The sequence below is a fragment of the Oikopleura dioica genome, chromosome PAR, assembly GCF_907165135.1.
Source record: "Oikopleura dioica chromosome PAR, OKI2018_I68_1.0, whole genome shotgun sequence".
In the NCBI taxonomy this organism is placed as follows: Eukaryota; Metazoa; Chordata; class Appendicularia; order Copelata; family Oikopleuridae; genus Oikopleura; species Oikopleura dioica.
This window is the reverse complement of record NC_137293.1, coordinates 16009011-16035117: the sequence shown is the minus strand read 5'-3', so window position 1 is coordinate 16035117 and position 26107 is coordinate 16009011. Positions and strand designations below refer to the sequence as shown.

Sequence of the window (26107 nt, the reverse complement as noted above, 5' to 3'; positions counted from 1 at the left end):
GACAAGAAAATCCTTTATGGTTTCTTGAAAAATCAAAAAAATAAAAAATCTTTGCTTTTCATGGGCTGAATTGGCGGGAGTTGTAAAATGACTAATTCCGCTCAAATCTCATGAATCAGCGACCTTCTATGACGTCATTCGAGAGCTTTCTCTCTCTTTCTGCCGGCCAATTTGTTGACTTTTAGCGGCTCTAGAATTCCTACAGAAAAAAAAGAGTCTTTCAAAAAATGCTTTTTAATTTTTCGATCGTATTTTGCTAAGATGGCAAATCTTTCATTTTCAGAATGGAAATTAATTATGAGAATTTTGAAAAATACCACGAAGCAAGTTTGAAGAGCAGCGCGGTTCCTAAGAGATTCTGGAAAAAGTTGTATGAAAAAATTATTGAACAGAGATTTGACGCTGGAGAAGATTTCGGACTTGCCGAGAATTCGGAGGGGGATAAGGGTATCCCGCGTAATAGGAAAAAGATTTACAATGTTTTTTTTTTCGGAGGTTGCCATTTAGAATGTCTCAAGAATTCAATTTCTCAAGAATAATCAATTTTATTTCCTAATCAAATATGGGGTCTTATTTTGACTCGAAAATTCATAAAGAATGTCCCCATTTTAACGCATTTTATAAATAATTAAACGATGCAAAAATCCGTTAAAATTGGGTCTTCCTAAATGAATTTTCGCGTTTAGATTGGGACCCCCTATTTGAATAGTAAATAAAAATTCATTATCATTGAGAAAATTCAATATCCCACTTCACGGTCTTTTGCCCCGGTCAAAGCCACTTGTAAAATTGTCCCAATCAGAGTCCCTCAGTGTCGAAAATTTTTCTTTGTGAAAAGTCGTAAATTCTTGGCCAAGCGAGTCATCTTCTCGTGGCAGATGCCGTGGCATATCTAGTGATAGAAACATGTTTGTAAATCAATCATAAGAAAATACAAGGTTGTTGTACGAAATGAAGAAGGTATTGATTGTCAAAGCCCAGAGTCTATCTGGCTTATCGATCATTGTTGGACTTGGAGAGATAGGGCAGAGGCTGCGAAGCAATTACAGGAACACGAGAATTTGAAGCAACGGCTTGAGGGGATTTTCGAAAAGGAAAATTTGGAAAAGGTAAATTTTCTTCAGAATACAATTTTTGCTTACAGAAATTTAAAATCGTCAATCATAAATTTTGAGAAACAGGAACCTGTGTAGAAAACCCTAGTAAGGGTCCAGAAAGATCTTTAATGAAAGCAGCGCGGCGGCTTTTTCTTTAACAAAGCCGCAAAGCGGCTTCAGATCTTTCTGGACCCTGACTCAGGTTTTGAACACAGGTTTCCGAGCCTATTTCAAAATTATAGGACGAAATTCTTGATGAGATCTGGTCTTGGGGTCAAGTTTACAACATCTGTATCGATGGCGAAAACGCAGCATTTTGGTACTTGCTGGATGAGTTCGGCTCGCGAATCCGCCATCATGGGGATCCCAATTTCGTGGTCATTCCTTTCTTCTGCCAGTTCTACGGCTACTCCATTTCAATTATGTTCCCTAAGCGAAGTCTCCGTCCATACGAAGAGGTCACAAGGGATTATGCGTCAGGCTCATCGAAGACGGACGACCGTGTAATTCGACTGTATCCTTGGGTTCAGGCGAAATTGGACGCCTCTCCTGCCGCTCCAAAGAAACTGGATGAATTCTTCGAGAAAATCGCCGACAAGTTGAAAATGACGCTTCCCAGTTTGGAATCGCACATGATTCCGGAAATCCAACCCCCAGCGAAAAACATCAAAGTTTACGCGGAAACGGCTCAGGTGCAAAAACACTTAACGGACGAGCTGTTTGAGTTGGTGCCCGATCGAAGCAACGCAGACATTCTCTGGCTTCAAAAACCGGTGCACGACTTTCAGGAGCAGTTTGACCAGGCCCCACATCAAATTGTCAACTCGTTCCCGTTCGAGTATTTGATGACCGTAAAAGTCGACCTTACTGAAATGGCGAAGCGAAAGCGCAAAGACGGAGAGACATCAGTCCACTGGTATTCTCCTACGTACGATTTGCTCTCTGAAGCTTCCAATTTCATCGCCGAATTCAAACGCAGAGAAAGAGAAGGACTCGAAAACACTTGGATCATGAAGTCTTGGAATGGGCAGCGCGCGGACAAGACGATCGTGACCAGTTCCTTGATCGAAATTCTCCGCCATCGAGAACTGAACCAACCCCTCGTCGTCCAGAAATTCATCACCAACCAATTCACCATCAATCGCCGCGCCTTCCATTATCGCTATCATTTCTTTATCAAATCGATACAGCCAATCGAAGCATATGTCGTCGACATTGTGCGTGGGCTCTTTTGTCCCAAGGACTTTGATTTGGAGAAACTGTACGACAATGGGGGACTGTTATCCAACGATGATACGGATGGAGATTACTCAGAGAGAATGTTCTTTGAAAAGGACTTTGCGCCAATGATGAATGAGCTTGCGCCAGGAAAGAATATCCATGCTGCTGTTCGTGCTCAATCTACGAGGATTCTGAGGGATGTTCTCATTGCTGCAATTTCTAAGGACTACAATCCTCCTTGTGTTATTTCGCACTATCCCCAGTCTAGGTAAAAAACGCGCCTCTCTCTCTCTCTCTGAAATATGCTCAAAATCGATTTATTCAGAGGTTTTTACGCCGCCGACTTTGTATTGGAAAAAAGTGACGACGGCTCAGCTCGGCCGTACTTGTTAGAGATCAACTTCAATCCAAGTCTGGCAGCGATGCTCTCGGTGGACCCAGACTTCATGAACAAAGTATTCAAGACAGTGTTCTGTGACGATAAAACTTTATTGCCGCTGATTGCGTTACACGCATAGTTGCGAACGGACGTTATGAGCAAATACGCAAATATAAACAATGCAATGAATTTAGAATGGGATCATACGCGTTAGTCACTGTCGGGACGACCGAGTTCAGAGAGCTCATTGCTGCTGTTTCAGAGAACGAGCCACTCAGGTACCGGACTTTGACCAGCCGGTCGAATAAAAAGAATTCTAGCTCAACTGGGTTATGAAAAAGTTTACATTCAACATGGCGCTGGCCCGGTAAGTCGAAATACTCAACATAACGCTTGATTGCTTTTTATTCCTAGGCGCCGAAAGTGCCCAATGTGCCCATCGAAATTGAATCGTTTGACTATATGCGGGGGAATCCCTGGAAGAAGCTTTACGAGAATGCGGATTTGATTATTTCTCATGCAGGCGCGGGAAGCTGCTTGGAAGCGTTGGAGAACCGCCGCAGGCTTCTGGTCGGTTAGTTGATAAGATCGAGACTCAGTAAATTACTGACTCAGTAGACTAATCTGTTATCATTTTGTTTCAGTGATAAATGAAACTCTCATGGATAACCACCAGTTAGAGCTCGCAAGTGCACTGAAGGAATGCAATTATTTGGAGTACTGCTATCCTCAGGTTCTATTTAACCACTCATCTCTTCGACCTAACCCTTTTAGACCCTAACGGAATCTTTGAATACAATCGCAAAGGCTGAACTGGCCGAATTCCCGCCTGGAAATCCTCGATTGATCAATCAGGAGCTTCGTCGACTGTTTTGTTTATGAAATCTACGAGAGTAATGCAGGTGAAGCTGATGGCATGCTGATTGTCGACTCAAAATGGCGTTTTGGCGTTTTCGTTTACTTTTCTCCGCCGCGTACGATTTGAAGTTCGCACCTTTATTCAGTCCGAGATCATTTTTGCCGCCTGTTTTGTCGCGTTTCCTGCCCACATACTAACAACAAAAATATCAGTTTCTGCTACTTTGTGGACTAATTTAGGCCAGAGACCAGAATCTAACGCGCTTTGTGTTCAGAGAAAGCCAACGGGATGGCGGCGAACTTGCCGATAAAGTTCGAAGAGAACTTGAATTTAATAAACATCGGGATAAATGCGGCCAATGTCGGGTTCACGAATCTCACCATGGAGTCCGAAAAGTTCATTTGCGTCCGCGAACAGGTTTGATTTTGATTACTTACTCTCTGTTTTACCAAAAGTAAAGGTTGGAGATCAAAGTCAAGTCGTCATTATCGACATGGCAGATCCACAGAATCCAATCCGACGTCCCATCACGGCAGATAATGCCATCATGAACCCCGTTAGTAAAATCATCGCTCTCAAAGCCGGCAAAACTCTTCAAATTTTTAATATGGAACTCAAAGCAAAAATGAAAGCACATAATATGACAGAAGAGGTCGTCTTTTGGAAGTGGATCACGCCGAGTATTGTCGGTCTTGCCACAGATCAAGCGTGTTATCACTGGTCAATCGAAGGCGAATCCGCGCCAGTTAAAGTGTTCGACAGACATGGCTCCCTTCAAGGCTGCCAGATCATCAACTACAGAGCTTCCGCAGATCTGAAATGGCTCTTGCTCGTTGGAATCAGTGCCGTTGGTGGTGCAGTCAAAGGAGCAATGCAGCTGTACTCAGTAAGTCTTTGATTTTTACCTGGAAGAAAAATGTTAATGCCCTTATTTAGGTCGATCGTAAAGTTAGTCAACCCATCGAAGGTCACGCGGCTGCTTTCACTCAATTCAAAGCCGAAGGAAACAACGCAGAATCCAATCTTTTCTGTTTCTCTGTTCGTGGCCCCGCTGGAGGCAAGCTTCACATCATCGAAGTTGGCTCACCTGCAGCAGGAAACCAACCCTTCGCCAAGCGACAAGCTGATGTTTTCTTCCCAGCTGAAGCTGCCAATGACTTCCCAGTCGCTATGCAAGTGTCGAAGAAGCACGGTGTTATCTACCTTGTCACAAAATATGGATACATCCACATGTACGATGTCGAGACCGGAATCTGCATCTTCATGAACAGAATCTCAAGCGATACCATCTTCGTTACCGTACCTCAAGAGTCGACTGGTGGTATGATGGGAGTCAACCGAAAGGGACAAGTCCTTGCCGTTACTATCGATGAGTCTAACATCGTTCAATACTGCCAGGGTCAGCTGAACAACCATGACTTGGCTTTGAAAATTGCTACTCGATGTGACCTTGGCGGCGCTGATGATCTCTTCATCAAAAAGTTCCAGCTTCTCTTTCAACAAGGGGCGTACACTGACGCCGCCAAAGTGGCCGCCAAAGCCCCTCGTGGTGTTCTCAGAACTACTCAAGTTATCCAGCAATTTCAACAAGTTCCAACTCAGCCAGGACAGACCTCACCACTTCTTCAATATTTCGGTATTCTCTTGGATGCTGGCAAGCTTAACAAAGTCGAAACAATGGAACTCTGCCGACCGGTCCTTGCCCAGGGCCGAAAGCAGCTCATTGAAAAATGGCTAAAGGAAGACAAACTCGAATGCTCCGAAGAACTTGGTGACCTTGTAAAGCCGACCGACGCCACTCTCGGGCTCTCCATTTACCTCCGAGCCAACGCACCTAACAAAGTCGTCAGCTGCTTCGCTGAAACTGGCCAATTCGACAAGATTGTTCAATATTCCCAGAAAGTTGGCTTCACGCCCGATTACATCTTCCTTCTGCGACATATCATGCGTATGAATCCTGATCAGGGCACCAAGTTCGCTCAATCCCTCGTCGCTGATGATGAGCCTTTGGCTGATATTTCGCAGATCGTTGACGTTTTCTCTGAATTCCGACTTGTCCAACAGTGCACTGCTTTCCTCTTGGATGGTCTCAAGAACAACCGACCCTCAGAAGGACACCTCCAGACGAAGCTTCTTGAAATGAACCTGATGGGTGGAACTCAGCAAGTCGCTGACGCTATTCTTGGTAACCAAGTTTTCTCTCACTACGATCGACCTTACATTGCCCAACTTTGCGAAAAGGCTGGCCTTCTTCAGCGAGCTCTTGAGCACTACACTGATCTCTACGATATCAAGCGAGCAATCATTCACACCCATCTTCTCCAGCCCGACTGGCTCGTCCAGTACTTCGGAAATCTCTCTGTCGAAGACTCTCTCGAGTGCTTGAAGGCGATGCTCACTGCCAACATTCGCGTTAACTTGTCACTTGTTGTCAAGGTTGCCGGAAAATACCACGAACAGCTCGGCGCTGATAAGCTCATTGCCATCTTTGAATCATTCAAGTCTTACGAAGGTCTTTTCTACTTCCTCGGAGCCGTGGTCAACTTCAGCCAGGACCCCGAAGTCCATTTCAAATTCATTGAAGCCGCCGTCAAGACCAACCAAATCAAGGAAGTCGAGCGAATCTGCCGAGAATCTAACTGCTACGAGCCTGAAAAAGTCAAGAACTTCTTGAAAGAGCAGAAAATGTCTGACCAACTTCCTTTGATCATCGTCTGCGATCGATTCGACTTCGTCCACGACTTGGTTCTCCATCTTTACAGAAATAATCTCCAGAAGTACATCGAGATCTACGTCCAGAAAGTTAACCCATCTCGACTCCCTCAGGTCATTGGTGGCCTTTTGGATGTCGATTGCGAGCCAGATGTGATCAAGAGCCTCATCATGGTTGTCCGAGGTCAGTTTTCTACTGATGACCTTGTCGCCGAAGTCGAGCAACGAAACCGCTTGAAGCTTCTCCTCCCATGGCTTGAGTCGCGAATTGCTGAAGGCTGCCAAGAACCCGCCACTCACAATGCTTTGGCCAAGATCTACATTGATGCCAACAACAACCCTGAGCGATTCCTCCGCGAGAACCCCTTCTATGACTCCGCTGTTGTCGGTAAATACTGCGAAAAGCGAGATCCTCATCTCGCATGCGTTGCGTACGAGCGTGGAATGTGCGACGATGAACTCATCAAGGTCTGCAACGAAAACTCATTGTTCAAGAACGAAGCGCGTTACCTTGTCCGAAGAAAAGATCCCGAGCTCTGGGGAAAGGTCCTTGTTGACGATAACCCACACAGACGATCTGTCATCGATCAAGTCGTCCAGACCGCTCTCGGTGAGGCTCAGGATCCTGATGAGATCTCCGTGACTGTCAAGAGCTTCATGGAAGCTGACTTGCCAAACGAGCTGATCGAGCTTTTGGAAAAGGTCGTTCTCGAAAACTCCGTCTTCTCCGACCATCGAAACTTGCAGAACTTGCTCATCCTCACTGCTGTCAAGGCTGACACTACCCGCGTTATGGACTACATCTCTCGACTTGACAACTACGATGCCCCAGATATTGCTGAAATCTGTATCAACAATGAGCTCTATGAGGAAGCATTCGCTATCTTCAAGAAGTTCGACGCCACGACTTCTGCCATGGAAGTCTTGATCAACAATGTCAAGAATCTCGATCGAGCTTACGAATTCGCCGAACGCATTTCAACTCCTGAAGTTTGGAGCCTCCTCGGTAAAGCTCAACTCGTTGAGAACCTCGTAAAAGAAGCCATCGACTCCTTCATCAAGGCTGATGATCCTTCTGCTTACATGGAAGTCGTTGATGCTGCTCATCGAAACTCTGAATTTGATGATCTTGTGAAGTTCCTTCAGATGGCCCGAAAGAAGGTAACTTATTAGACTTTTATCCCTCTTTATTGTTTCAGGATTTGGCAGAATCATATACAGTAAGCGTTAAATCTGATTTTTGCATGCATTGAAGTTTGAGTGATAATTGAGATCTAGTTTATTAGTGGGAAACTAGATTGAAGAAAAATAGAATCTTTAAAGATTCCCTTATCTCACTATGAAAGAGTCTAACTGTCATTTCAGACCCGAGAAGCTTACGTTGAAACCGAGCTCTGCTACGCGTTCGCAAAGACGAATAGACTCGCTGAGCTTGAAGAGTTCATCGCCACTTCCAACAACGCTAATGTCCAGCAGATCGGTGATCGATGCTATGATCAAGAGATGTACCAGGCTGCCAAGGTCCTATACGCCAGCATTTCCAACTTCGCTAGACTTGCTTCTACTCTCGTCAAACTTGGAGAGTATCAGGCTGCTGTCGAGGCTGCCAAGAAGGCCAATTCAACCCGAACATGGAAGGAAGTCTGCTTTTCTTGCGTCGAAAATGGCGAGTTCCGACTTGCTCAACTCTGTGGCCTCAACATCGTTGTCCATGCTGACGAACTCGATGATCTTATCAGCTACTACCAGGATCGTGGATTCTTTGAGGAGCTCATCACCATGCTCGAAGGCGCCCTCGGACTCGAACGTGCTCACATGGGCATGTTTACCGAGCTTGCTATTCTTTACTCCAAGTACAAGCCTGAGAAGATGAAGGAGCACCTCGAGCTCTTCTGGTCTCGTGTCAATATTCCCAAGGTCCTCCGAGCTGCCGAGACTGCACACTTGTGGGCCGAGCTTGTTTTCCTCTACGACAAGTACGAGGAGTACGACAACGCCATCTTGACAATGATGAAGCACCCAACTGTCGCATGGAAAGAGGGACTCTTCAAGGACATCATCACCAAGGTCGCCAACATCGAGCTTTACTACAAGGCTCTCCAGTTCTACATCGACTTCAAGCCTCTTCTTATCAACGACTTGCTCAATGCTCTTAGCCCACGAATCGACCACACCCGAACTGTTTGCTTCTTTAAAAAGGTATAATTTCCAATATACAACAAAATCTCAAAAATATTTCTTAGATGAACCAGCTTGCTCTTGTCAAGCCTTACCTCCGAGCTTCCCAAGGTATCAACAACAAGGCCGTCAACGAGGCATTGTCCGACCTTTTCATCGAAGAAGAAGATCACCAGGTAAGCGCGTACTTACTGACTAAACTAACTGAAATAAGGCTCTCCGAACTTCCATCGACTCCTATGATGCCTTTGATGCTATTGGCCTTGCTCTTCGACTTGAAAAGCACGAACTCCTCGAATTCAGACGTATAGCTGCTTACCTTTACAAGAAGAACAACAGGTTGATTTCTTTTTGTCAACATTTCTTACCGATATTCCTGTAGATGGCAGCAATCTGTCGAGCTTTGCAAGAAGGACGATCTTTTCAAAGACGCAATGGAGTACGCTGCCGAGAGCCGTGATACCGAACTTGTGGAAGAACTCGCCAACTGGTTCCTCAAAAAGGTCAGTTTTCATTGTTTCTATCGAAATCTAACAAAATCTAGGGTCGACATGATTGTTATGCTGCCTGCCTTTACACCTGTTACGACCTCATGCGACCCGACGTTGTTCTCGAACAATCGTGGAGAAACGGAATCCAGGACTTTGCCATGCCTTACTTTATCCAGGTAACAAATGACGCTCATTTTTATGCTTATCTTGATAATAGACTCTTCGTGAAATGACCCTCCGAATCGAAACCCTGGAAAATGCAGAAAAGAATAGGACGACGAAAGAGGTCGAAAAAGCCGAAGAGCCCGAGCAGCCGATGATCATGGCGCCTCAGCTCATGTTGGCGAACTCTGCACATATGCCCGGCATGGCAGGAGCACCGGTAAAAGTCCTTCTCGAGTGATATTTTTGATAACCTTTTCAGAATCCATTCGGTCAACCTGGCATGGGCGGTATGGGACAGCCTGGTATGCAAAACGGCATGGGCATGGGTGGCATGCCAAACCAATTCGGTGGAATGCCTGGACAATTCTAAGTTTTTTTTCTTGACTGAACCTATTTTTTGCAATGGACACGCTAGGCAATTACTCACCATCTTACAGCAGCTTCTCTTAGTTCAAAGACGAATTCGGAAACACTTGCTTCTTCTTATTCTTGTATATATAACTTAACATGCACTTCGATAAAAAAATATAACTTATTCGTGACGTCGTGTTCATTATCTTTTATTATTTTACCCATCCTTCTTTCTCCTCTTCAAAGAAAAAATAAAAATGAGTTCTCTCCAATCTTATGTGCAATCATTCAAAATATAGTCTCCTTTTTATATTCATTTATGTTGGAAATTTTGCATTTGCCCGATGATCGAAAATCAGCTGGAGACCTGCGTCCACGGTCGACTTTGCGAGGACAGTAATGCATCCAGAATATATTTATCCTTAGTTCAATTGAAATCCACTCTACCTTTCTATCTTTTGTATTGATACATGTGGTATTTTGCCAAGTTTGCGTATTCTTAAACTCCCGATTCCTACCATATTATTAACCATGTTAACTCTAAGTTCATTCGTATGAAGCTAGACTTTCAAGACTTTTCCAAGCTCAACATACACCAAGAGAAGTACTTAAAACTTGTTATTGACATTTAATCGTTCATATTCCGTATTACAGTACCATCATTATCCATCAGATAAGTGATTGTTGTTCACAAAAAAATATAGTGGCTCCTGCTTTTGACCCATTTTTAATACATAAAACTCAAAGAATGAGGCTGAGCGGTGCCGCGCTAAGACTACGAAAGCGCGGTGTTTACAAAACAAAACCCCTCGATCGGGTCATTTACGGATCTGACAAGGCTGGGAAGCATCTTCAACCACCGCGGGTAGCCCCGGTCGCGCCGAACGCGCATTTCTCGCGATCCGGGGCGCTGGAGGAGACCTACAATCGAGCATCTGTAAGCAATTATGTCCCAATTAATCGATTTTTACGACGCTTGCATAGACAGTAAAGGAAGTTGATCTGGCGCAACAGCCGCGTGGAAGACCCGCATATGGCGGAACTTATACGCCACAGGGACAGACGGTGCCACTATACATTCCAAAATACAACGAGGGCTCTCCGACGGATCATTACAAACTCGTTCAACTCGGCGATAGCTCGGATGTGATCGGTCAGTACGACGAGAACATGACCAGAGCGATAAGAAAAATGACCAAATGGTGGAAGGACAACTGGGCGAGCCTGGATCTTATTGATCCGAAGAAATGGGCGTTGTTTCCAGGCGATGTGGTCAAGGTCGTCAATCCATCTCACCCGGACTACAGGTGCTCCCGATTCTCTGCTATCTGAAAACTCGATTTCTAGACGATTCGGAATCGTGAAAAATATTTACATGCCACATGGCCTCGTCTGGGTCGATGGGCTCAATTCCACGCACAGCCAAGGTCAGTCCGACCGAACGCTGAACTTTTCGCTCTACGAAAGAACGCAGATCACAGAAGCTCGAGCAGCGACGATTCCCTTCAATTATAGGTAAGAGAGAGCTAATAAAATGAGAAGAGAAAAATTAATAAATCCTTCAGAGATGTCAAATATTTGAAGCATGGCCGGAGTCTCATAAATGTGATCGGCCCGCTGTCACAGAAGAATATCATGAAGGACGATATTCCAGATGTGCTGAATGACAAGTTTCAGGATACGATGCTGAGTCATTCTGCTTGGGAAAGCAATAAAGGGGATGACACCAGAAGCCACAGAGAGTACATTCTAGATACATTGGAGGAAAACGGTCTTTTGGAAACATTAGGTGAGTGAAAAAGGTTGAAAACTGGAAAAAATCAACGTCATTTTTAGATCTCGTTATGAATTATGGCAATTTCTCGTTGAAGAACTTTGAAAATATGGACTGGCAAGATCTGCAGGCTGAGCGAACATGCCGCGAATCACAGCTGGTAAGCGGGGGGCCTATTCAGAAAGCGCGCCTCAATTTGATTGGCTCGAATGCCCTGGGGGCGCAAGTTCGCGCGTTTTTTGCCCAATGAACCTTGTCATTGAAGGTGCTTTGAAAATTGCAATTCAGTTGAAATACTTCTGCATTTTACGCTTTTTAGCCGGTCAGTTTGCCGATCAAGAAGAATTTGACGGGTTCGATTGATCCGAGTAGAGATGGAAAAGGAAACAGCTTAGAGATGGGCTTCGACGATCTCGACAGCGTGATTGATTACAGCGCGGAGCTGGAAGAAGACAGAACTTTTGAGGAAGAAATTAGGGAAAAATTTAATATTCCACTCGATAATGTGCCTAAATTCTATTACCGCCAAAAGTTTTAATTACCAAAATATGTAAATTACCTATTTAAAACTAATTACGCACGGTTAAAAAACTGGTTAATATTTAGAATGTCTAAGCAGCAGATTCTCCCTTCCAACACTTTGAACTCCCTGGAGCTCACTCTTCCAGGACAGAACACTGCCGGTAAGGCTCTCCATCCTCTTCAGCAGGCGCCAAAGACCTTGGCGGAAATGGAAGATGCTGCCATGTTCAATCGTGCTCTTCAAGTTGGAGTAAGTTGAAAGCAAGTAGGATTTGATAACATTAGAGAAAGGAAAAAGAATGATAACATTTGACCTCTAGGGACGCGGTTTTGCCATGGGCTTGAAAATGGAGCGGCTTCAGTCTGTCCGCCCCAAGGTCCCCGGCCGATCTCTTCGAACTCTCGGAGGAGATGTCCTCTCAGGTGAGTTGTCTTTTTTCCAGGTTCACAATCGATCGCGTTCAGGTCGCCTCGATGACTTGCAAATGGAAGATTACATTGGCGAAGTCGAAGGCTGCGAGCGCCTTTTCACTCACGCGTACCCCATGTAATTTCGAGCTTTTCCCCAAAACTGCAATAATACTGAACTTAGACAGAACTCATCCAGGGAAAGTAATTTGTTCATTTTTCGCCAGACCATTTTTTGGCGCCAGAGAAAACGCATTCTCTTTCTTTTTTTTTCAAATTTCGTCTTTTTGCCCTAAATTTTTATCTTTTTCTAGATGATTCTGTCTTTGATTACTCCAGGTGTTCATGAGTTCAGATATTTACTGTTCATTGACTGAGTAGACGCACATGTAATAACAGAAAACAGTTTCGTTAATATTCGTGTCCAAAACTGGTGCTCCGATAATATCAAAATTTTCAATTTGTGTCGTTGTTGTTGTGAACTCGAGCAACCGATGATTTTGATTTTGATCGCAGATTTGAACTCGTTTAGCCTTGAAATTGGCCAAAGAAGCAGTTTGTGCCAGTCGGAGTGCCAGTTTTTTGTGGATTTTTTTTTCGAATTTTTTATCCCGAGATAAGTTTAGATAATGGACTCGGATCAATTACTAGAGAAGCTTCTGAGGCTGAATACAGTCAGTCTCAGAGTTGAGAAAGGCCAGTCGTTGGTTGATGAAATATCACAAACTGGCCTCAATGTCCGCCAAGGTCGTCTGCCAGATAATGAGGAGACTAGAGTAAGTTCTGAGGCAATAATCAATGATCGGTCTTTCTAAAATTGGCCTTTTAGTGCGTATCAGATATAGCGACAAATTGGATCGGTTCGAGTAACCACCGTGTCTCCCTCCAGGGAATCGACCTCCTATCCATCGTTGTCGGCTACATGGGGACAAAGTTCCGCGCGCTCCTGACAAAATGCGACGTTCAGCTGATCGCGAAAATGGGCGACCAGCAGATTCAGGATCCAGCTATCCAGATGTTTCTCAACATCTTTCAAGCGGCTTATGATGGACCGGAAGCGCTTGCGATGGAGCGTATTCTCAAACAAGCCTGGGGTCATAAAGTGTGGCGAGTGCGCGAGGGAGGATGCCATCTTCTACGGCACACATTAGACAAATTCCCTAGCAAGGTAAACCTTTATTTACATCACTCAATTGTCATGTCGTTTTTTTAGGCAAAAGAAGTTGGCTTCTCAAAATTAGTCGGCGACTTACTCCGGCTCATCGACGACGATAGACAAGTCGACGTGAGAGAGGCCGGAATAGAAGCTATCTGTGCGGGCTACAGATGCTTCGGAAATCGACTCAAGTGTGACCTGACAAAAAGGAATCCAAAGCGACTCTACAATATCATCGCGAAGATGGATGAAGTGATCATCGATCCAGCCATCATAAGTAGTAATAAAACGCCATCGAGACCGTCGAGCCGGCCTGGATCTCGAACTCCGAGCGCTTCCGGTCGACGAGTTGGTTCATCGACGCTTACCAGATTGAGGCCAAACGCAAGTGGCGACAGTGAGAAGCTCGCTGCAGGCGAAGTCGGTATTGCCGAGCTAGAAAGGGAGTACAACGAAGGTCTTCCTGACCCGAACAAGTTGGACTTCTCTCCTCGAGGAATCGACAGCATTATAAATTCTATCACATCCAATCTAACGGCAAACTCAACGGACTGGGAAGTGCGAATCAAAGAGCTTCGGATGTTGCGTCTTCTCGGAATGGAACGAATTTTAGCTGGTTTCGCGGGAACGGAATTAAGAAAACTCGCTCCAAGTCTGAACACTGCGCTGAACGATCTCAGATCGCAGGTGACGCGAGAAGCGTGCGTGACAATTGGATCAATGGCGCAAAATCTGAGCACTGTAAACTTTGGCAGCCTTGTAAATCTCATCATGCCAAACTTGCTGAAACTCATCCCGAACTCGGCGAAGATCATGGCGAGTTCCGCAGTCGCCTGCTGTCACGTTATAATCCGAGATTGCCCGTACCACAAGCTCGTTCCTCACATTACGGAGCAAGTCCGGGACTCAAAAAGCGTCGTTGTTAGAAAAAAGTGCACTTTGATGCTTTGTCTAATGGTTAAGTCCAAAGATTGGTCAGTGGATGAGCTCAAAAAAGGTTTGCCTTTAATTCAACCGACTAATTTTCAACCTTCGTTTAGTTTTAGAAGAATTGCGCACAGCTATTTGCAAATCGCTACAGGATCCTGACTCTGGTGTTCGACAGTATTCAAGAGACTTGTTCCACTATTTCAACGATAAATTTCCTGCCGAAGCGAGCTTAATAAAATCATCAATGCCGTCCAATGTTCAGAAGCTTCTTAATTCAGCTGGCTTAAAACGAAGCGATAGGTAAACTTGACCTGCAATAACTTAACTTGACTAACATCTACTAACATCTTAGTGCCATTCTGTCAAGTCTTTATGGGCAAGTAATATATTTAGCTACTAGCTTCTTTGATTTCGCACAAGGTTGAACATAAGCACACAGAATATGTCGGGCGCAAATGATGAGCGTCTTATCTATATTTTATAATTAATATAGATGGTGATTAGTTAAAGAAAAATAATAAGTTCCTTGTAATTCATATTAAATTTTAGCCAAGACTCGATCGCTTCTACCGGCTCTGTTGCTTCCTCAAGAGGATCACTGAACAGGATTGCATCAAGCCTTGGCTCTCGATCAGGGGCAAGAACTCCAAAGACTCCAACGCTCGGTAGTCGAACTCGCTCTGACCTCGGTCCTGTCAATGCCAAATTCTCCACAATGAATCCATATACCAAGGTAGTAAAAGCCATTGAACTCCTCTCAAATCGTGAATAGCCATCAACACCGTCGAACAAATACAAACACGTTCAATCCAGATACTCCCAAAAAAGCCTCGGAACGCCGGGTCGAACAACTTCACAGCCAGGATCACGATCAAACTCACCACCTCACTCTCTGACAGGCAGTACTACCAGACGTACGCCAAGTCGCATCCCCAGACATGGCTCCAGAAGCGCCTCTAGGACTGGATCTCGCCAAGGATCACGTGCTGGATCTCGCGAGGGCAGCCCTGACAGTATTTATTATGACAGGTAAAACGTTGATCCTCTCATCTTTTCCCACATAAAACAGAGTTAGGCGAAATACTCGATCGGGATCCCTCGGTTCTCTTTCTTATTCATCAAGTCAAAGGAGAAAATTTCGCCCCTTGCATCACTTTGGGCATCAAGAACGAGTTCTTGAACTAAATCGAAAATATCTCAAAAGTGATTTTTCATCTCTTACTAACCAGAATACTAACAAGCTTTCTTACAGAAAAATGTTACCATCGGGTGCTGCTGGACAACGTCTTCTATCAAATTTACTCGGTGTCCAATCTGATATCAATCCATCACACGCTATTTCTCAATTGATAGGTAATACAAAGCAAAAAATCACATGCTGACTTTAATTGAAAGGAGCGACAACGAACGCAGATAGAAAACAAGCACTGGCAACGATAGAAACGATGTGCGAGCAGCGATTGAGTTTGAACAAGACAGATATGAGACGACTCGTTGACATCATGCAGAAAATGATCAATGGATCAGCTGGCTCGGATAAAATCATTTCGCATGTTTTCCGAGTCATTCCAAAAATTCTGAGTGCACATGCTAGGGAAGAGCCTGTAAAAGAGTGGCTTTACGTACTTCTACTAGGTAATCATCTAAAATAGCGATCGTTGGTAATTTTTTTCGTAGGAATCCTAAAGCGTCTCGGCTCGCTACTCGGCCAAGATCGTCATGCAGCTCTAGAAGTACTGGATTCGATAAAGAGTGAGTTCCCGAAGGAGCTTATTTACTCGCGTCTCCGCAAATTCCTCGTTGATCCTGGCGTGACTCAGCCAACAGTAAGACTTCGCGTACTCTTCCTTGATTTCAAAAATTTTTAGTACGGTCAAAAAGCTGCTACTCTTCGTTTTCTACGTGAACTTATCAGCTACCTTGATAGTACCATGTTAGAAAACTGCTCAGAGACTCGTTTGGTGATGTCAAAACTAGTCGGCTGGTCATGTGAGCAAAAATCTATGGAAGTGAGGCGAGAAGCTGCAGCAGCTATTCAAGCTCTATTCGCATTAAATCCCGCCCAGGTTTTTTATACACTTAGAATGCTTCTTCTAGCGCTTTCTAGTTTTCAGCTGCGCTCAATGACTTGCCAAAAACTTTCCAAGACGGTGCTACAAAAGTCCTCCGGGAGCAATCTCCTCTCACTCAATCGACATTTCCTTCTAGTCAGCCTTCCTCACTGCCATCAACGAGCTCATCAGACCGCAAGTCATATGAGCGAAAGAGTAGCTACGGATCACTTGGATCAAATCACTACAGTAGGACGACAGAGCGATATTCAACTCCGGAGAGAACTTCGGCTCGAGCTTCTCCAGCTCCATCATCGGTGAAGGATGAAATCCGAAACATCAGCGAGCAAATTACCATGATGAACTTTTCAGGAGAAATGGATGATGATTCTGAATTTCTGAAAGCCGAACAGGTACTTACAAGTTTATTTATGCTGGCATAAATTCAAATCAAGAAATCTTGATTTGAATTTATAATTATAAAATTATTATTTTTTGATAGTTTCCAAGTCATCATCAGGTAATCACTTACAAGATTGGAGTGGAATTTGATTAGATTACTCGAATTTGAACATGTCTTCACTTATCAGCCAATTATCATTTTTCCCTGCTCTATATTTTCACATTCTAACGAAAAAATAGGCACTGTTGGATTTGGACAGCACCGTTCAGCATGGAATTCTCGAGCCAACTGATCTTCTCAACCGACCAGGCTCTGCTACCAAGCCAAATCCGATACTAGAGGCGTTGCATTTACTGCAAAGAGGCGACCCTGATAGTTTGAAAGCAGGTCTAAATACGCTTCGGGACATCCTGAGGGAGGATAGCTCGTCGATTGATGATAAGCTTATCAACAGGGTAATACAAAAAGTAATGAATTAAAGGATGTTTACCATGTCATTCAGACTTTGACGCATTTGGTGGAAGTTGCTGAAAATAAAGATAACTCAACGCAGGATAGGCTGGTCTCCGTTCACTGTATAAAAGATTTGGCGCAGAACAAAGGATCGGCACTCACTCCGGAAGCTGTTGAGGCTTGTGTAAAGAAGGTAAAATGAGCCTTCATTAACATTTTGATGGTCTTCTTTCAGATAATCCTCATCAAAGTCGATGTGGAGTCAACTGCTGGTGTCAAACAAGCAGACTCTCTTCCTCGATCATTGACGGCAGCAGCTACTGGTCTTCTGTGTACCGTGTCCATTTGGAAGTGCTTTGGAATACTCGCGCCTGGCGTCGCCGATGTTAATCCAATCAACCGCGACTCTATCGACATAGCTAGACAAGTCGTCGAGGTCAAAAAATTGAGTTGAGCAATGCCAACGCTTCTACTATTGAAGCAAAACAAGCGTCCATGCAGTTTTTCAATAATTTAATTTCACAAGTAAGTACTCTTCTATGATTTCAAAGTCTTATTCCTCAAGTGGACAAATGAGACCCCAGCTGTTCGCAAAGCAGTCGTCTACTGTCTTGTACATATCTACACTGCACGCAGAGACATCGTCGAGCCCTACCTTGCTGGCGTTTCTGGTACAAACAGAAAACTCTTCGACCTGTACCTCAACAAGCACACTTCTTAAAAGTTCCATTTTTCACCAATACAATACACGCTTTCCCATTGCCGTACACTAAGATCTTCGTTTTTCAAATTCATTTGTTCCTTTTTCTATTTTTTGTATATCTTTGTGTGTGACAACAGGGAAGTGAGTTTAATTCTTAATAATTTCACTACTCACTGTTTCACTTCATCACTCTGTGTATATTTTCTACAGCCATCATTCACCCCCATGTTTACACACCGTAAAGTTTAATTGCTAACAAATAAACTAAAGTAACGGAATTCAAAAATATAAACGGCAAAAAAGCAGTTACTAATCAACAAGACTTCCTTGAAGGAGTCAATTTACATGTGTTCTATCCCATAAAAAGCAGCATCTATCTACTTAGCAAAAATTCTTCCAAGCTTCTATTCGTATAGTTCAGCTGTGCAATGAAATAAATTTCAATTATTCTAACAGACATCGACAGAACATGCATCAAAGATAGTCATGTCCCGTTTTTTGTTGTAAATTGAATATATTTCGTGTTAGGCAAGTGTTCCGCTACATTCCGTCCCGAATCCAAGAGATTTTACCTGAGTTTGTTTTCAATAAAGTTATTGGCTTCATTTAAATCAAAGATGATGAGTGTCTCCTGCTCTAGAATGGTATCGAATGACTCAGCAAGTTTTTCACTAGAAGAAATAAAGGCGCAGCTGGCCGCTCTCGGATATGGTGACGTGGGGGAGGAGAGGCTAGAGCAGTTTCATTCTGATATTTCAAGGCTTTTGTCGGGTGAGTTTATGAATAAGATACACGTGAGAAGTTTCTTTTTAGCAGACGATAATTCAGCCGACCCAAAGCCTTTAGATTATGATTTACAGGTATTTCCGCTTTTCAATAATCGTAAAATAACACTTCCCAAGACAACAGGCGACTCGTTCTTGGATATAACCGATGCTACGGAATACATCTCGCTACCAAAAATTCATCCAAACCAGCATCGCGCCGGTCAACACTCGGACTCCGACGCAAGCAGCATTGTTTCAACATCAAGTTCGTCGATTTCAGAGTCGTTTTTCCGAACAGCGCCGGTTTCAAAAATAACCAGAAAAGTTCTCCGAAAAAGCAACGATGGCGAAAGCTTCGTCTCTGTAATCGAATCGGTGCGACCGAACGACTCTATCGTCTCCATTGAACGGGATAATACGAATAATTACGATACTCAATCATTGATGAGCATTTCCACAATCGACTCCGAGTTACGAGATAGACTAGATCGACTCAAAATTAATATCAGAAGACAGAACAGTGAAATCGAACCCAGCAGGCCACAAACAGCGATTAAAAAGGTTGGAACTCACTTGTTAGCAGCTTTTATAGCTGTATATTAGATATCAAAAGTGCGATTTGATGATAATCAAGACCATACTCCAATTTACGCAAGGCCGCAGACCGCACCGCCTGCTCCAAGGAACGATGGATACTGGGACGGCGAAAGAGGCTCGAACGCGCCTGCTTTTCTCAAGCCTCACTTCAAAACGGGCCGGAAAGATGGGCCGGTAGAGCTCTTCCAGAAGTATCGAGACGATTGGGGAAAATTCAAATTACCAACGGGGGAGTGGAATAAGGTTTGGACTTTTATAGATCATTTTTGCCAAATGATTGCTAGGAGAGACAGGCTGTAAGGAAGATCATGTCCCAGAAAGACCCAGAACCAGTGTTGCCCCGTCGCAAGATCACGACAGATTACGTCGTTCCAACAACAAAGAAGCGAAGAGCACTCGCTTGGGAAGTGCGAACAGCCCTTCACGAGCGTCGCCCGATTCAGAACTAACTTTTTTTTCTTTTCAAATCGCCACATTCCTACACTCCGTTACTTGAGTTTTTATTTTTTCTACAACTATTGACGAGTCTGCCAAATTAGAAGTCTCAATAAAATTTTCTTTTTGTAACCCCGCTCATCAACTTTTAATCACTGTAGAATGGCGAGCGAAAGCGGATCCAAAGAGATTGAAAAGGAGGTTGAGAAAGGTTCTGAAGAGGCAAAAGATGAAACAGGACGAGTGACGATTCCTCGTGTTCCACCGGCAAAGCGGCCGCGGAAGCGAAGATCCGAAAGAATGAGCAGCATTTTATCTGACAACAGAAAGAGCGTTTTACGAGTCACGGGAAAGAAAAAAGCTACAGAGACGCCGGACGCATTCGGACATAGAAAGGTTAGTTTGGATGATAAAAAGTGGCTCATTTTTTTTGAAGGAATCGATTGGGGAGGCAACGCCGTTTTTGACAAAAGCTGGTCGAATTCCGGGATTGGGACAGGATGTTCTCATGGATCGGCTGCATCTACGGGTTGCGAAAAGAGATGAACAGTGGCGAACTAAAAATAAAGGCTGTAAGTTCAATTTCTTCTCTCTGCAATTTCTCTGATTGAATTAATGATTCATTCAGCCAACATCTCAAAAGCGATCCTGGAGAGCTTCATAAACGACAAGCAGATGTTTCCCTTGATTACCGACGTTAATCGCTCCCTCCCAGAAGTCCCACTACTGCGCGGCACAAAGAAATCCGAGTCCTAATTTTATTTTGCAGTTCCGCGCAAAGATTTCCGCAAAGCATTCATAATACTAATAGATACATTCATCCATTGAAACTAATTCATTTTCCTCTTCCTTTTTTTTCAAGGTGTTTTTTGATTGCATTTGGCAGCATTTTTCCTGTTGGGCATCTCCATTAGCACTATATTAATTTTTTCAATTCAAATCCGCGCTCATCAGGAGACAATGCTTTAATCTATTTAATTGATACTTTTCTTCTTTCCCTGACCTTCGTTCAAGCAGACTTATTTTCTGGTGCCGGTAATTTCATCTCACAAACTACTGAATAAAAGACACAGAGCATCGGTTCTACGAAATTATTCACTAGTCTTTTTTTGCCCATGAAAGAGGCACTTTCACTTTTGCATTCAACTGTGTATCACTGATAGTTTCTTTTGCCTGCACTTATATATATTCACTTTTTATAAAATTTATTTTCAACGGTTTTTTTAAGATCATGGAAGTCGACGAGCTTTCCACTTCGTCAAGAGCTTCAACAAGCAGCCTCCCGCCTGCGAAAAAATCGATATTGAAAAAGCCTGGCGCAAAGTCTACGCCAAAAGGGAACGCAGTCTACGACGAGGAGAATGTTAGAGCAACTTATCACCCAGCTGACAAAGATTACGGGTAAATAGCGACTGTTCCTTGAAAAATGTCAAGTTCCTTTCGAAAGCCATATGAAAATTGATGAGCCCAAGACTCCCTACCATGACCCTGAAAATCCCGTTACAAGTGACATGCTAAACGAAGACGACCTGATGAGTCGTCTCAACGATGGTAAGCTGCCAAAAGTCATGCAAGATCCGGACAGCGATGATGACCTGACACCTGCTGAGCTCGAGAAAAAGGTATTGAATTATCTAATCCTCGCATAATAGTTTTCTTTAGAACAAGTTTAAAAGCCTTCGCGCGAATCATTACAACATGAAGGAAGCAATGGCTCGAGCACGACAGATGATGGAAGAAGATGACGATGAGGAGGAAGATGAAGACTAACATTTCCGACTGTACTAAATCATTCTCATCATTCTTGCACAATAGACAACTTGAAATAATAATAATCCTGTATATAAAAGCAATAATAAATGTCCAGAGTTCCTTCTCAGCAAAGAATAAACTTGACTAGCTTAAGAGACTTCCTCAAACACTGATAAAATGCTTTGACAAGTGCCGCCGTGCAAATGGGTCCCGTTCCATACTCTGACTCCGACTCTTCGCCGCAGCGGGTAGTTATCACTGTAATCACTGCAGAGTAATGTACACAGTACAATTTCTTTCAGCGCACGAGAAAGGGGAGCTCAGACAGGCGCGTAGTTTCAATAAGGCGGGAGGTTCCGAAAAGCCCCTCGTCGGCAAGGAAGAAACCGCTTCTGACGAGGGTCATTGACGATGACGATCGGGATCATCGAGATCGGGACAGAAGCAGAGACAGGCGCCGATCAAGGTTGAGGCTTTCGTAAAGCAGAAAAATAAACAAATTGAGTAGAGATCGACGGTATCGCGATGACGACCGCTATCGGGAAGATGAGCGCGGCTACGACGATAGGTCGCGTCATCGAAGGTCTGGTGTAGTTCTAGAACGCAGAGGATCGCACTCGCGTTCTCGCTCCCCTCCTCGACGCAAGAAGAAGAGAAGATCTTCTTCTCCTCGTCGATATGACTCCATTCACGATCAATTCAATCATTCAAGTAAAATTACCTTCGACAAAACAATGTCTAACAGTTTTTAAGACAAATCAAAGGCAGATGAATTCCGGAGACAGCTAAGAAGAGAACTATCGGACTCCGACGATTTCTCAGACCGAGAGCGGAAAAAGAAAAAGAAGAAAGATAAAAAGAAAAAGGAGAAAAAAGAAAAGAAGAAAAAACATAAAAAAGAAAAGCGCCGTTCAAGAGACAGCCAGTCGGATGACGAACTAGACGCCAATAGAGCAGAACAAGAGACCGAAGTTGACGATCTCCTAGAAAAACAGCTTGATTCTCAGGACAAACCTATCACAAAGTCATCCCAGGAGGAATCTTCTCAGGAAACGGTCAAAAATGGAAAAGTTTCCGAAAATGGTCAGTCTGAAGAGAACGGTGCAAGTAATGACAAGTCCAAAGCGAGTTTGCAGAATGATATTCCAGAGTCGGACGGTGTAAATAAAAATGATTCTGTCGAATATCAAATTGCTGCCGAGATCCCAGAGTATAATCCAGACACAACTGAAGAAACGTAAGTTTCGCAAAACTAACTCAATCTTGAACCTTTTTCTAGCCCAGCTTTGCCGACTCCACGACTTTCCAGCGAAGCGCAAAATAATGTCGACCAAAAACTGCCGAAACCAAACGAAAGGAGGAAATCGCTCGCGAAAGGGCCGATCTCTCTAGTGCACGATTTACCCCTACCCAAAGCGCCTACGACTGCTCCATCAACGCCCGTTGTGGCGCCAGTTCCAGAAATCCGCAAGCCGAGATTGTGCGGCAAACGATGGCATCAAGTCGCCAATGTGCAAGACTGGGGAAGTTTATTCGTTGAAAACTATGAGGTAGCGTTTCTATCTGTTCCTTTACTAAAGTCGAACTCAAGATCATGGACATTATCGGCGAAGGAACTTTTGGCATGGTTTACAAAGCGAAAGACAAACGATCAAACCAGATCTATGCGCTGAAAAAAGTCCGTCTGGAGAAGGAGAAAGAAGGCTTCCCAGTGACAACAGTTCGTGAAATTAAAATCTTGCGCCAATTGGACAATCATGAAAATATTATTAAACTTCGAGAGATCGTTACTGACAAGCTTGATGCTGCTGATTATAGAAAGTGGAAGGTAAAGTCGAGTTTCTTTCTTCATAAGCCAACGATTCATCATAGGGCGCGTTCTATCTCGTCTTTGATTACATGGACCACGACTTGATGGGCGTTCTTGACTCTGGATTGGTCGATTTAACAGAAGAACACGTGAAGCTTTTTATGTTTCAATTGCTTGATGCCCTAAGCTACTGCCACAACAATAATTTCCTGCATCGCGACATCAAGTGTTCAAATATTCTGTTAAACAACAAGGGTGAAATAAAGCTCGCCGATTTCGGTCTTGCTCGTTTCATGGACCCGAGAGACCAAAGGCGTTACACCAACAGGTTCGAGCCCATATTCTTTTTCTCGGCTAAAACTTTTTAAAAAGAGTCATCACGTTATGGTATCGTGCACCTGAACTTCTTCTCGGAGAAGAGCGCTATACACCCGCCGTCGATGTCTGGTCCTGTGGATGCGTGTTGGGAGAGCTCTTTACGAAAAAGCCTCTGTTTCAAGCGGACAGAGAGTCACTTCAGCTGGAAGCTATTGCTCGCGTCTGCGGAACGCCAAATCCAATGACGTGGCCAGAAGTCATCGATCTTAGATTTTTTCATACTATAAAGCCCAAGAAGAACTACAGGAGACGCCTGAGGGAGGAGTACACGATGATTCCACAACTAGCCTTAAGTATGGCTCGTTTCAATGTAAACAATTTTTAACCGATGATTCAGACCTTTTGGACGAGATGTTAACGCTCGATCCTAAAAAACGAATTTCAACGGCCGACTCGCTCAAGCACGGTTGGCTGACCGGATTCGACAAGACCAAGGTCGTCCCTCCCAATCTGCCGAAGCACCAAGACTGCCACGAGATGTGGAGCAAGAAAAAGCGTCGCGGCGAGCGCGAGGTCAAAGAAATGTTCAGACAAAGCAGCCAAGAGCAAGGAGGCGTACTGGCACCTTCAGATAGCGATATTTGCCAACGATTCTTCGTCGCTCATCCTCATATAACAATAGCTGAATTTACGAGACTGACAGGACAGGCGCCTGAAAGTATTGGACTCACGGAGCAGTTTAATACCGTTAAATTTAGAGATCTTTTCCAAACTCTTCAGGTATTTTATCTTCTTCAAAAACACATCTTTATCTTATTTTAGAACACTCAAAGCTCGCGGAAAGACTTTTTGGAACTCGTCACGGCAATAAAAGAGGTCGTATTAAACAAGGGCGACGCAACTTATCCACAACTGAGTCAATAACAAGAAGCCAATTTCTTATAAGTTATTTAAAAAAATAGCATCAATTGATTTCGATCCTCGCCTATATCTTCTGATTGAAAAAAATGTTCCTATCTCTGAAACGACTGGATACATGTGTTACGAAGGAGAACATTTGAGTCGTTTGAGCTGCCCATCCTCTGTTCACTTTTGAATTATAAAAAAAACTTTCATAGCTCAAAGTCTATCTATTATTTCTCACAACAGCCATTTTGATTTTCGATATCAGAACCTGATATCAACTATAAAAACAAAGAAAGTGTACCATGGTTACAGTTAAGACAGGTTTATCTTTTTGAACGAGACCTCATTGTGAAATATGTTCTCCATCACGTGTTACATTTTGAATGTTCAGAATGATAACTGCGCTTGATCCCGAACGACTGTATTACAATACTGGAAACAGTAAAAACACAGAAAAGCGAAGTGGAGTCTGCATGGCGGGAAAAAACTGCGACTTGGAAAATGCGCCAGCTGACTCGCTCCATGCTCGCTTCAAATACTTCAAAAGAAAAGACATCAAACCGGATTTCTCGAAGTTGAACGCCCCTGATTTTCAGCAGAAAATAATCGATACGAATGTAGATTCCTGGATGATCAACTCCAGCGGAGTAAAAGTTCTTCAAACGAAAAGTGGACTTCTCATTTGTAAAAACCTGTTTTCAAAGAAGCTTCTTCAAAGACTTGGCGAAGAAGCGCTATTTGAGTACACTAAAACCGAAGTCGGAAGAAACAATCTAATCAACGTCGGACGAACATTGACCGACAAGATTGTCAACTGGTCAGCTGATGACATCTTGAAGCAAGGTCTCGGATCCACTTGAGTCTAGAAAAATCCGTGTGAATAAAAATGCCGAATCCTAACTGAAGAAACATCCACTCAAGGAGCTTCGCTGGGTGACTCTTGGTCGACATCATAACTGGCTCGAGACTGTTCCTGGCTCAATCGAGGGAGCTTCATCCATCCCAAAACTACTTGAAGAAGTGGGCGAAACGATAGGCCGTGTCCTTGGCTTTGATTTTCGCCTGGATGCGAGTATAATCAATTTTTATCCAGCGAATAACTCGTCGATTGGTATCCACAGAGATGATATTGGTGAGCTGACTTAGGTGAAGATAAATCCACATTAAAATTAAGACTACCAAATTGCCCCAATTATGACGATCTCGCTCGGGTGCCCAGGGCTCTTTCAAATTGGAAAAGGAGAAAGGGATGAAGAAGGTTACGAAGTTTTCTTAGGTAAATTAACGCGCTTCCGATCCCCTTTAATATTTGTAAAGAACATGGAGACTTGTGCATCTTGGATGGACCAGACAGAAGCGCGTTCCATGCTGTTCCTAGAATTCTATCATTTGAAGATACTACTGGAGTTGAGCCTCTTTCGGCTTCAGATAATAGTCGCCTTGATGCCTATCTTCGGCAGTCAAGAATAAACATTTCTCTGAGACAGTGTAAAAACTAAAAACGCCAAACGAAATAGCGATTCATTTCTGTAGAATGAAACGAACGAATGAAAATGAATCAAATGACTGTGCGGAAAATAAAAAGAAATTAATGTCTATTCGCGAGCGCTTCCGCTATTTCAAGCAGAAAAAAGAAGAACCGGACTTCCACTCTTTACAAAACGGATTC

The 26107-nt window shown here is 43.7% G+C and overlaps 11 protein-coding genes across 13 annotated transcripts; all 11 read left to right on the top strand.

Annotated features, from left to right (window-relative positions):
* Nucleotides 1–635: 635 nt before the first annotated feature.
* Nucleotides 636–2862, top strand: LOC145702115 (tubulin--tyrosine ligase-like protein 12). Its single transcript, XM_081779324.1, has 4 exons — nucleotides 636–647; nucleotides 903–1109; nucleotides 1340–2586; nucleotides 2644–2862. Exons 1-4 carry the CDS (start codon nucleotides 636–638, stop codon nucleotides 2834–2836), a joined length of 1659 nt encoding a protein of 552 aa, XP_081635450.1. The 3' UTR covers nucleotides 2837–2862.
* On the top strand, nucleotides 2861–3794 carry LOC145703638 (UDP-N-acetylglucosamine transferase subunit ALG13-like). The gene is made up of 5 exons (XM_081781023.1): nucleotides 2861–2975; nucleotides 3010–3064; nucleotides 3112–3271; nucleotides 3342–3430; nucleotides 3472–3794. Exons 1-5 carry the CDS (start codon nucleotides 2893–2895, stop codon nucleotides 3577–3579), a joined length of 495 nt encoding a protein of 164 aa, XP_081637149.1. The 5' UTR covers nucleotides 2861–2892; the 3' UTR covers nucleotides 3580–3794.
* Nucleotides 3795–3805: 11 nt separating this feature from the next.
* Nucleotides 3806–9711, top strand: LOC145703637 (clathrin heavy chain 1-like). Its single transcript, XM_081781022.1, has 10 exons — nucleotides 3806–3973; nucleotides 4017–4442; nucleotides 4493–7429; nucleotides 7634–8467; nucleotides 8512–8622; nucleotides 8661–8785; nucleotides 8829–8949; nucleotides 8991–9113; nucleotides 9155–9319; nucleotides 9362–9711. The coding sequence occupies exons 1-10, from the start codon at nucleotides 3845–3847 to the stop codon at nucleotides 9470–9472; spliced, it is 5082 nt and encodes a 1693-aa protein (XP_081637148.1). The 5' UTR covers nucleotides 3806–3844; the 3' UTR covers nucleotides 9473–9711.
* Nucleotides 9712–10199: 488 nt separating this feature from the next.
* On the top strand, nucleotides 10200–11765 carry LOC145702114 (uncharacterized). Its single transcript, XM_081779322.1, has 6 exons — nucleotides 10200–10390; nucleotides 10438–10760; nucleotides 10801–10968; nucleotides 11019–11242; nucleotides 11290–11387; nucleotides 11547–11765. The coding sequence occupies exons 1-6, from the start codon at nucleotides 10202–10204 to the stop codon at nucleotides 11763–11765; spliced, it is 1221 nt and encodes a 406-aa protein (XP_081635448.1). The 5' UTR covers nucleotides 10200–10201.
* Nucleotides 11766–11829: 64 nt separating this feature from the next.
* On the top strand, nucleotides 11830–12572 carry LOC145704725 (uncharacterized). The gene is made up of 3 exons (XM_081782196.1): nucleotides 11830–11999; nucleotides 12070–12172; nucleotides 12215–12572. The coding sequence occupies exons 1-3, from the start codon at nucleotides 11835–11837 to the stop codon at nucleotides 12298–12300; spliced, it is 354 nt and encodes a 117-aa protein (XP_081638322.1). The 5' UTR covers nucleotides 11830–11834; the 3' UTR covers nucleotides 12301–12572.
* Nucleotides 12573–12712: 140 nt separating this feature from the next.
* On the top strand, nucleotides 12713–18055 carry LOC145704718 (CLIP-associating protein 1-B-like). 2 transcript variants are annotated; one of them, XM_081782186.1, is made up of 16 exons: nucleotides 12713–12933; nucleotides 12987–13325; nucleotides 13371–14310; nucleotides 14354–14543; nucleotides 14793–14976; nucleotides 15016–15272; nucleotides 15496–15596; nucleotides 15639–15878; nucleotides 15921–16069; nucleotides 16112–16309; nucleotides 16351–16707; nucleotides 16797–16814; nucleotides 16937–17152; nucleotides 17200–17343; nucleotides 17386–17675; nucleotides 17716–18055. In XM_081782186.1, exons 1-15 carry the CDS (start codon nucleotides 12787–12789, stop codon nucleotides 17602–17604), a joined length of 3699 nt encoding a protein of 1232 aa, XP_081638312.1. In that variant the 5' UTR covers nucleotides 12713–12786; the 3' UTR covers nucleotides 17605–17675; nucleotides 17716–18055. The 2 variants fall into 2 exon arrangements, with proteins under 2 accessions (XP_081638312.1, XP_081638313.1); XM_081782187.1 differs by lacking the exon at nucleotides 16797–16814.
* Nucleotides 18056–18494: 439 nt separating this feature from the next.
* Nucleotides 18495–19784, top strand: LOC145704721 (uncharacterized). The gene is made up of 5 exons (XM_081782190.1): nucleotides 18495–18624; nucleotides 18667–18713; nucleotides 18756–19181; nucleotides 19224–19460; nucleotides 19502–19784. The coding sequence occupies exons 1-5, from the start codon at nucleotides 18495–18497 to the stop codon at nucleotides 19664–19666; spliced, it is 1005 nt and encodes a 334-aa protein (XP_081638316.1). The 3' UTR covers nucleotides 19667–19784.
* A 30-nt stretch (nucleotides 19785–19814) lies between these two features.
* On the top strand, nucleotides 19815–20856 carry LOC145704723 (uncharacterized). The gene is made up of 3 exons (XM_081782194.1): nucleotides 19815–20048; nucleotides 20089–20224; nucleotides 20281–20856. The coding sequence occupies exons 1-3, from the start codon at nucleotides 19815–19817 to the stop codon at nucleotides 20406–20408; spliced, it is 498 nt and encodes a 165-aa protein (XP_081638320.1). The 3' UTR covers nucleotides 20409–20856.
* A 27-nt stretch (nucleotides 20857–20883) lies between these two features.
* Nucleotides 20884–21519, top strand: LOC145704724 (protein phosphatase inhibitor 2-like). The gene is made up of 3 exons (XM_081782195.1): nucleotides 20884–21053; nucleotides 21100–21274; nucleotides 21315–21519. The coding sequence occupies exons 1-3, from the start codon at nucleotides 20884–20886 to the stop codon at nucleotides 21420–21422; spliced, it is 453 nt and encodes a 150-aa protein (XP_081638321.1). The 3' UTR covers nucleotides 21423–21519.
* A 21-nt stretch (nucleotides 21520–21540) lies between these two features.
* Nucleotides 21541–24803, top strand: LOC145704720 (cyclin-dependent kinase 12-like). Of its 2 annotated transcripts, none has more exons than XM_081782189.1 (10): nucleotides 21541–21652; nucleotides 21707–21870; nucleotides 21913–22115; nucleotides 22158–22641; nucleotides 22684–22954; nucleotides 22996–23232; nucleotides 23277–23542; nucleotides 23587–23885; nucleotides 23930–24312; nucleotides 24355–24803. In XM_081782189.1, the coding sequence occupies exons 1-10, from the start codon at nucleotides 21608–21610 to the stop codon at nucleotides 24454–24456; spliced, it is 2454 nt and encodes an 817-aa protein (XP_081638315.1). In that variant the 5' UTR covers nucleotides 21541–21607; the 3' UTR covers nucleotides 24457–24803. The 2 variants fall into 2 exon arrangements, with proteins under 2 accessions (XP_081638315.1, XP_081638314.1); XM_081782188.1 differs by having other exon boundaries at nucleotides 21551–21664.
* A 27-nt stretch (nucleotides 24804–24830) lies between these two features.
* On the top strand, nucleotides 24831–25937 carry LOC145702113 (nucleic acid dioxygenase ALKBH1-like). The gene is made up of 4 exons (XM_081779321.1): nucleotides 24831–25055; nucleotides 25345–25570; nucleotides 25613–25714; nucleotides 25756–25937. The coding sequence occupies exons 1-4, from the start codon at nucleotides 24831–24833 to the stop codon at nucleotides 25935–25937; spliced, it is 735 nt and encodes a 244-aa protein (XP_081635447.1).
* The last annotated feature ends 170 nt before the right edge of the window (nucleotides 25938–26107 follow it).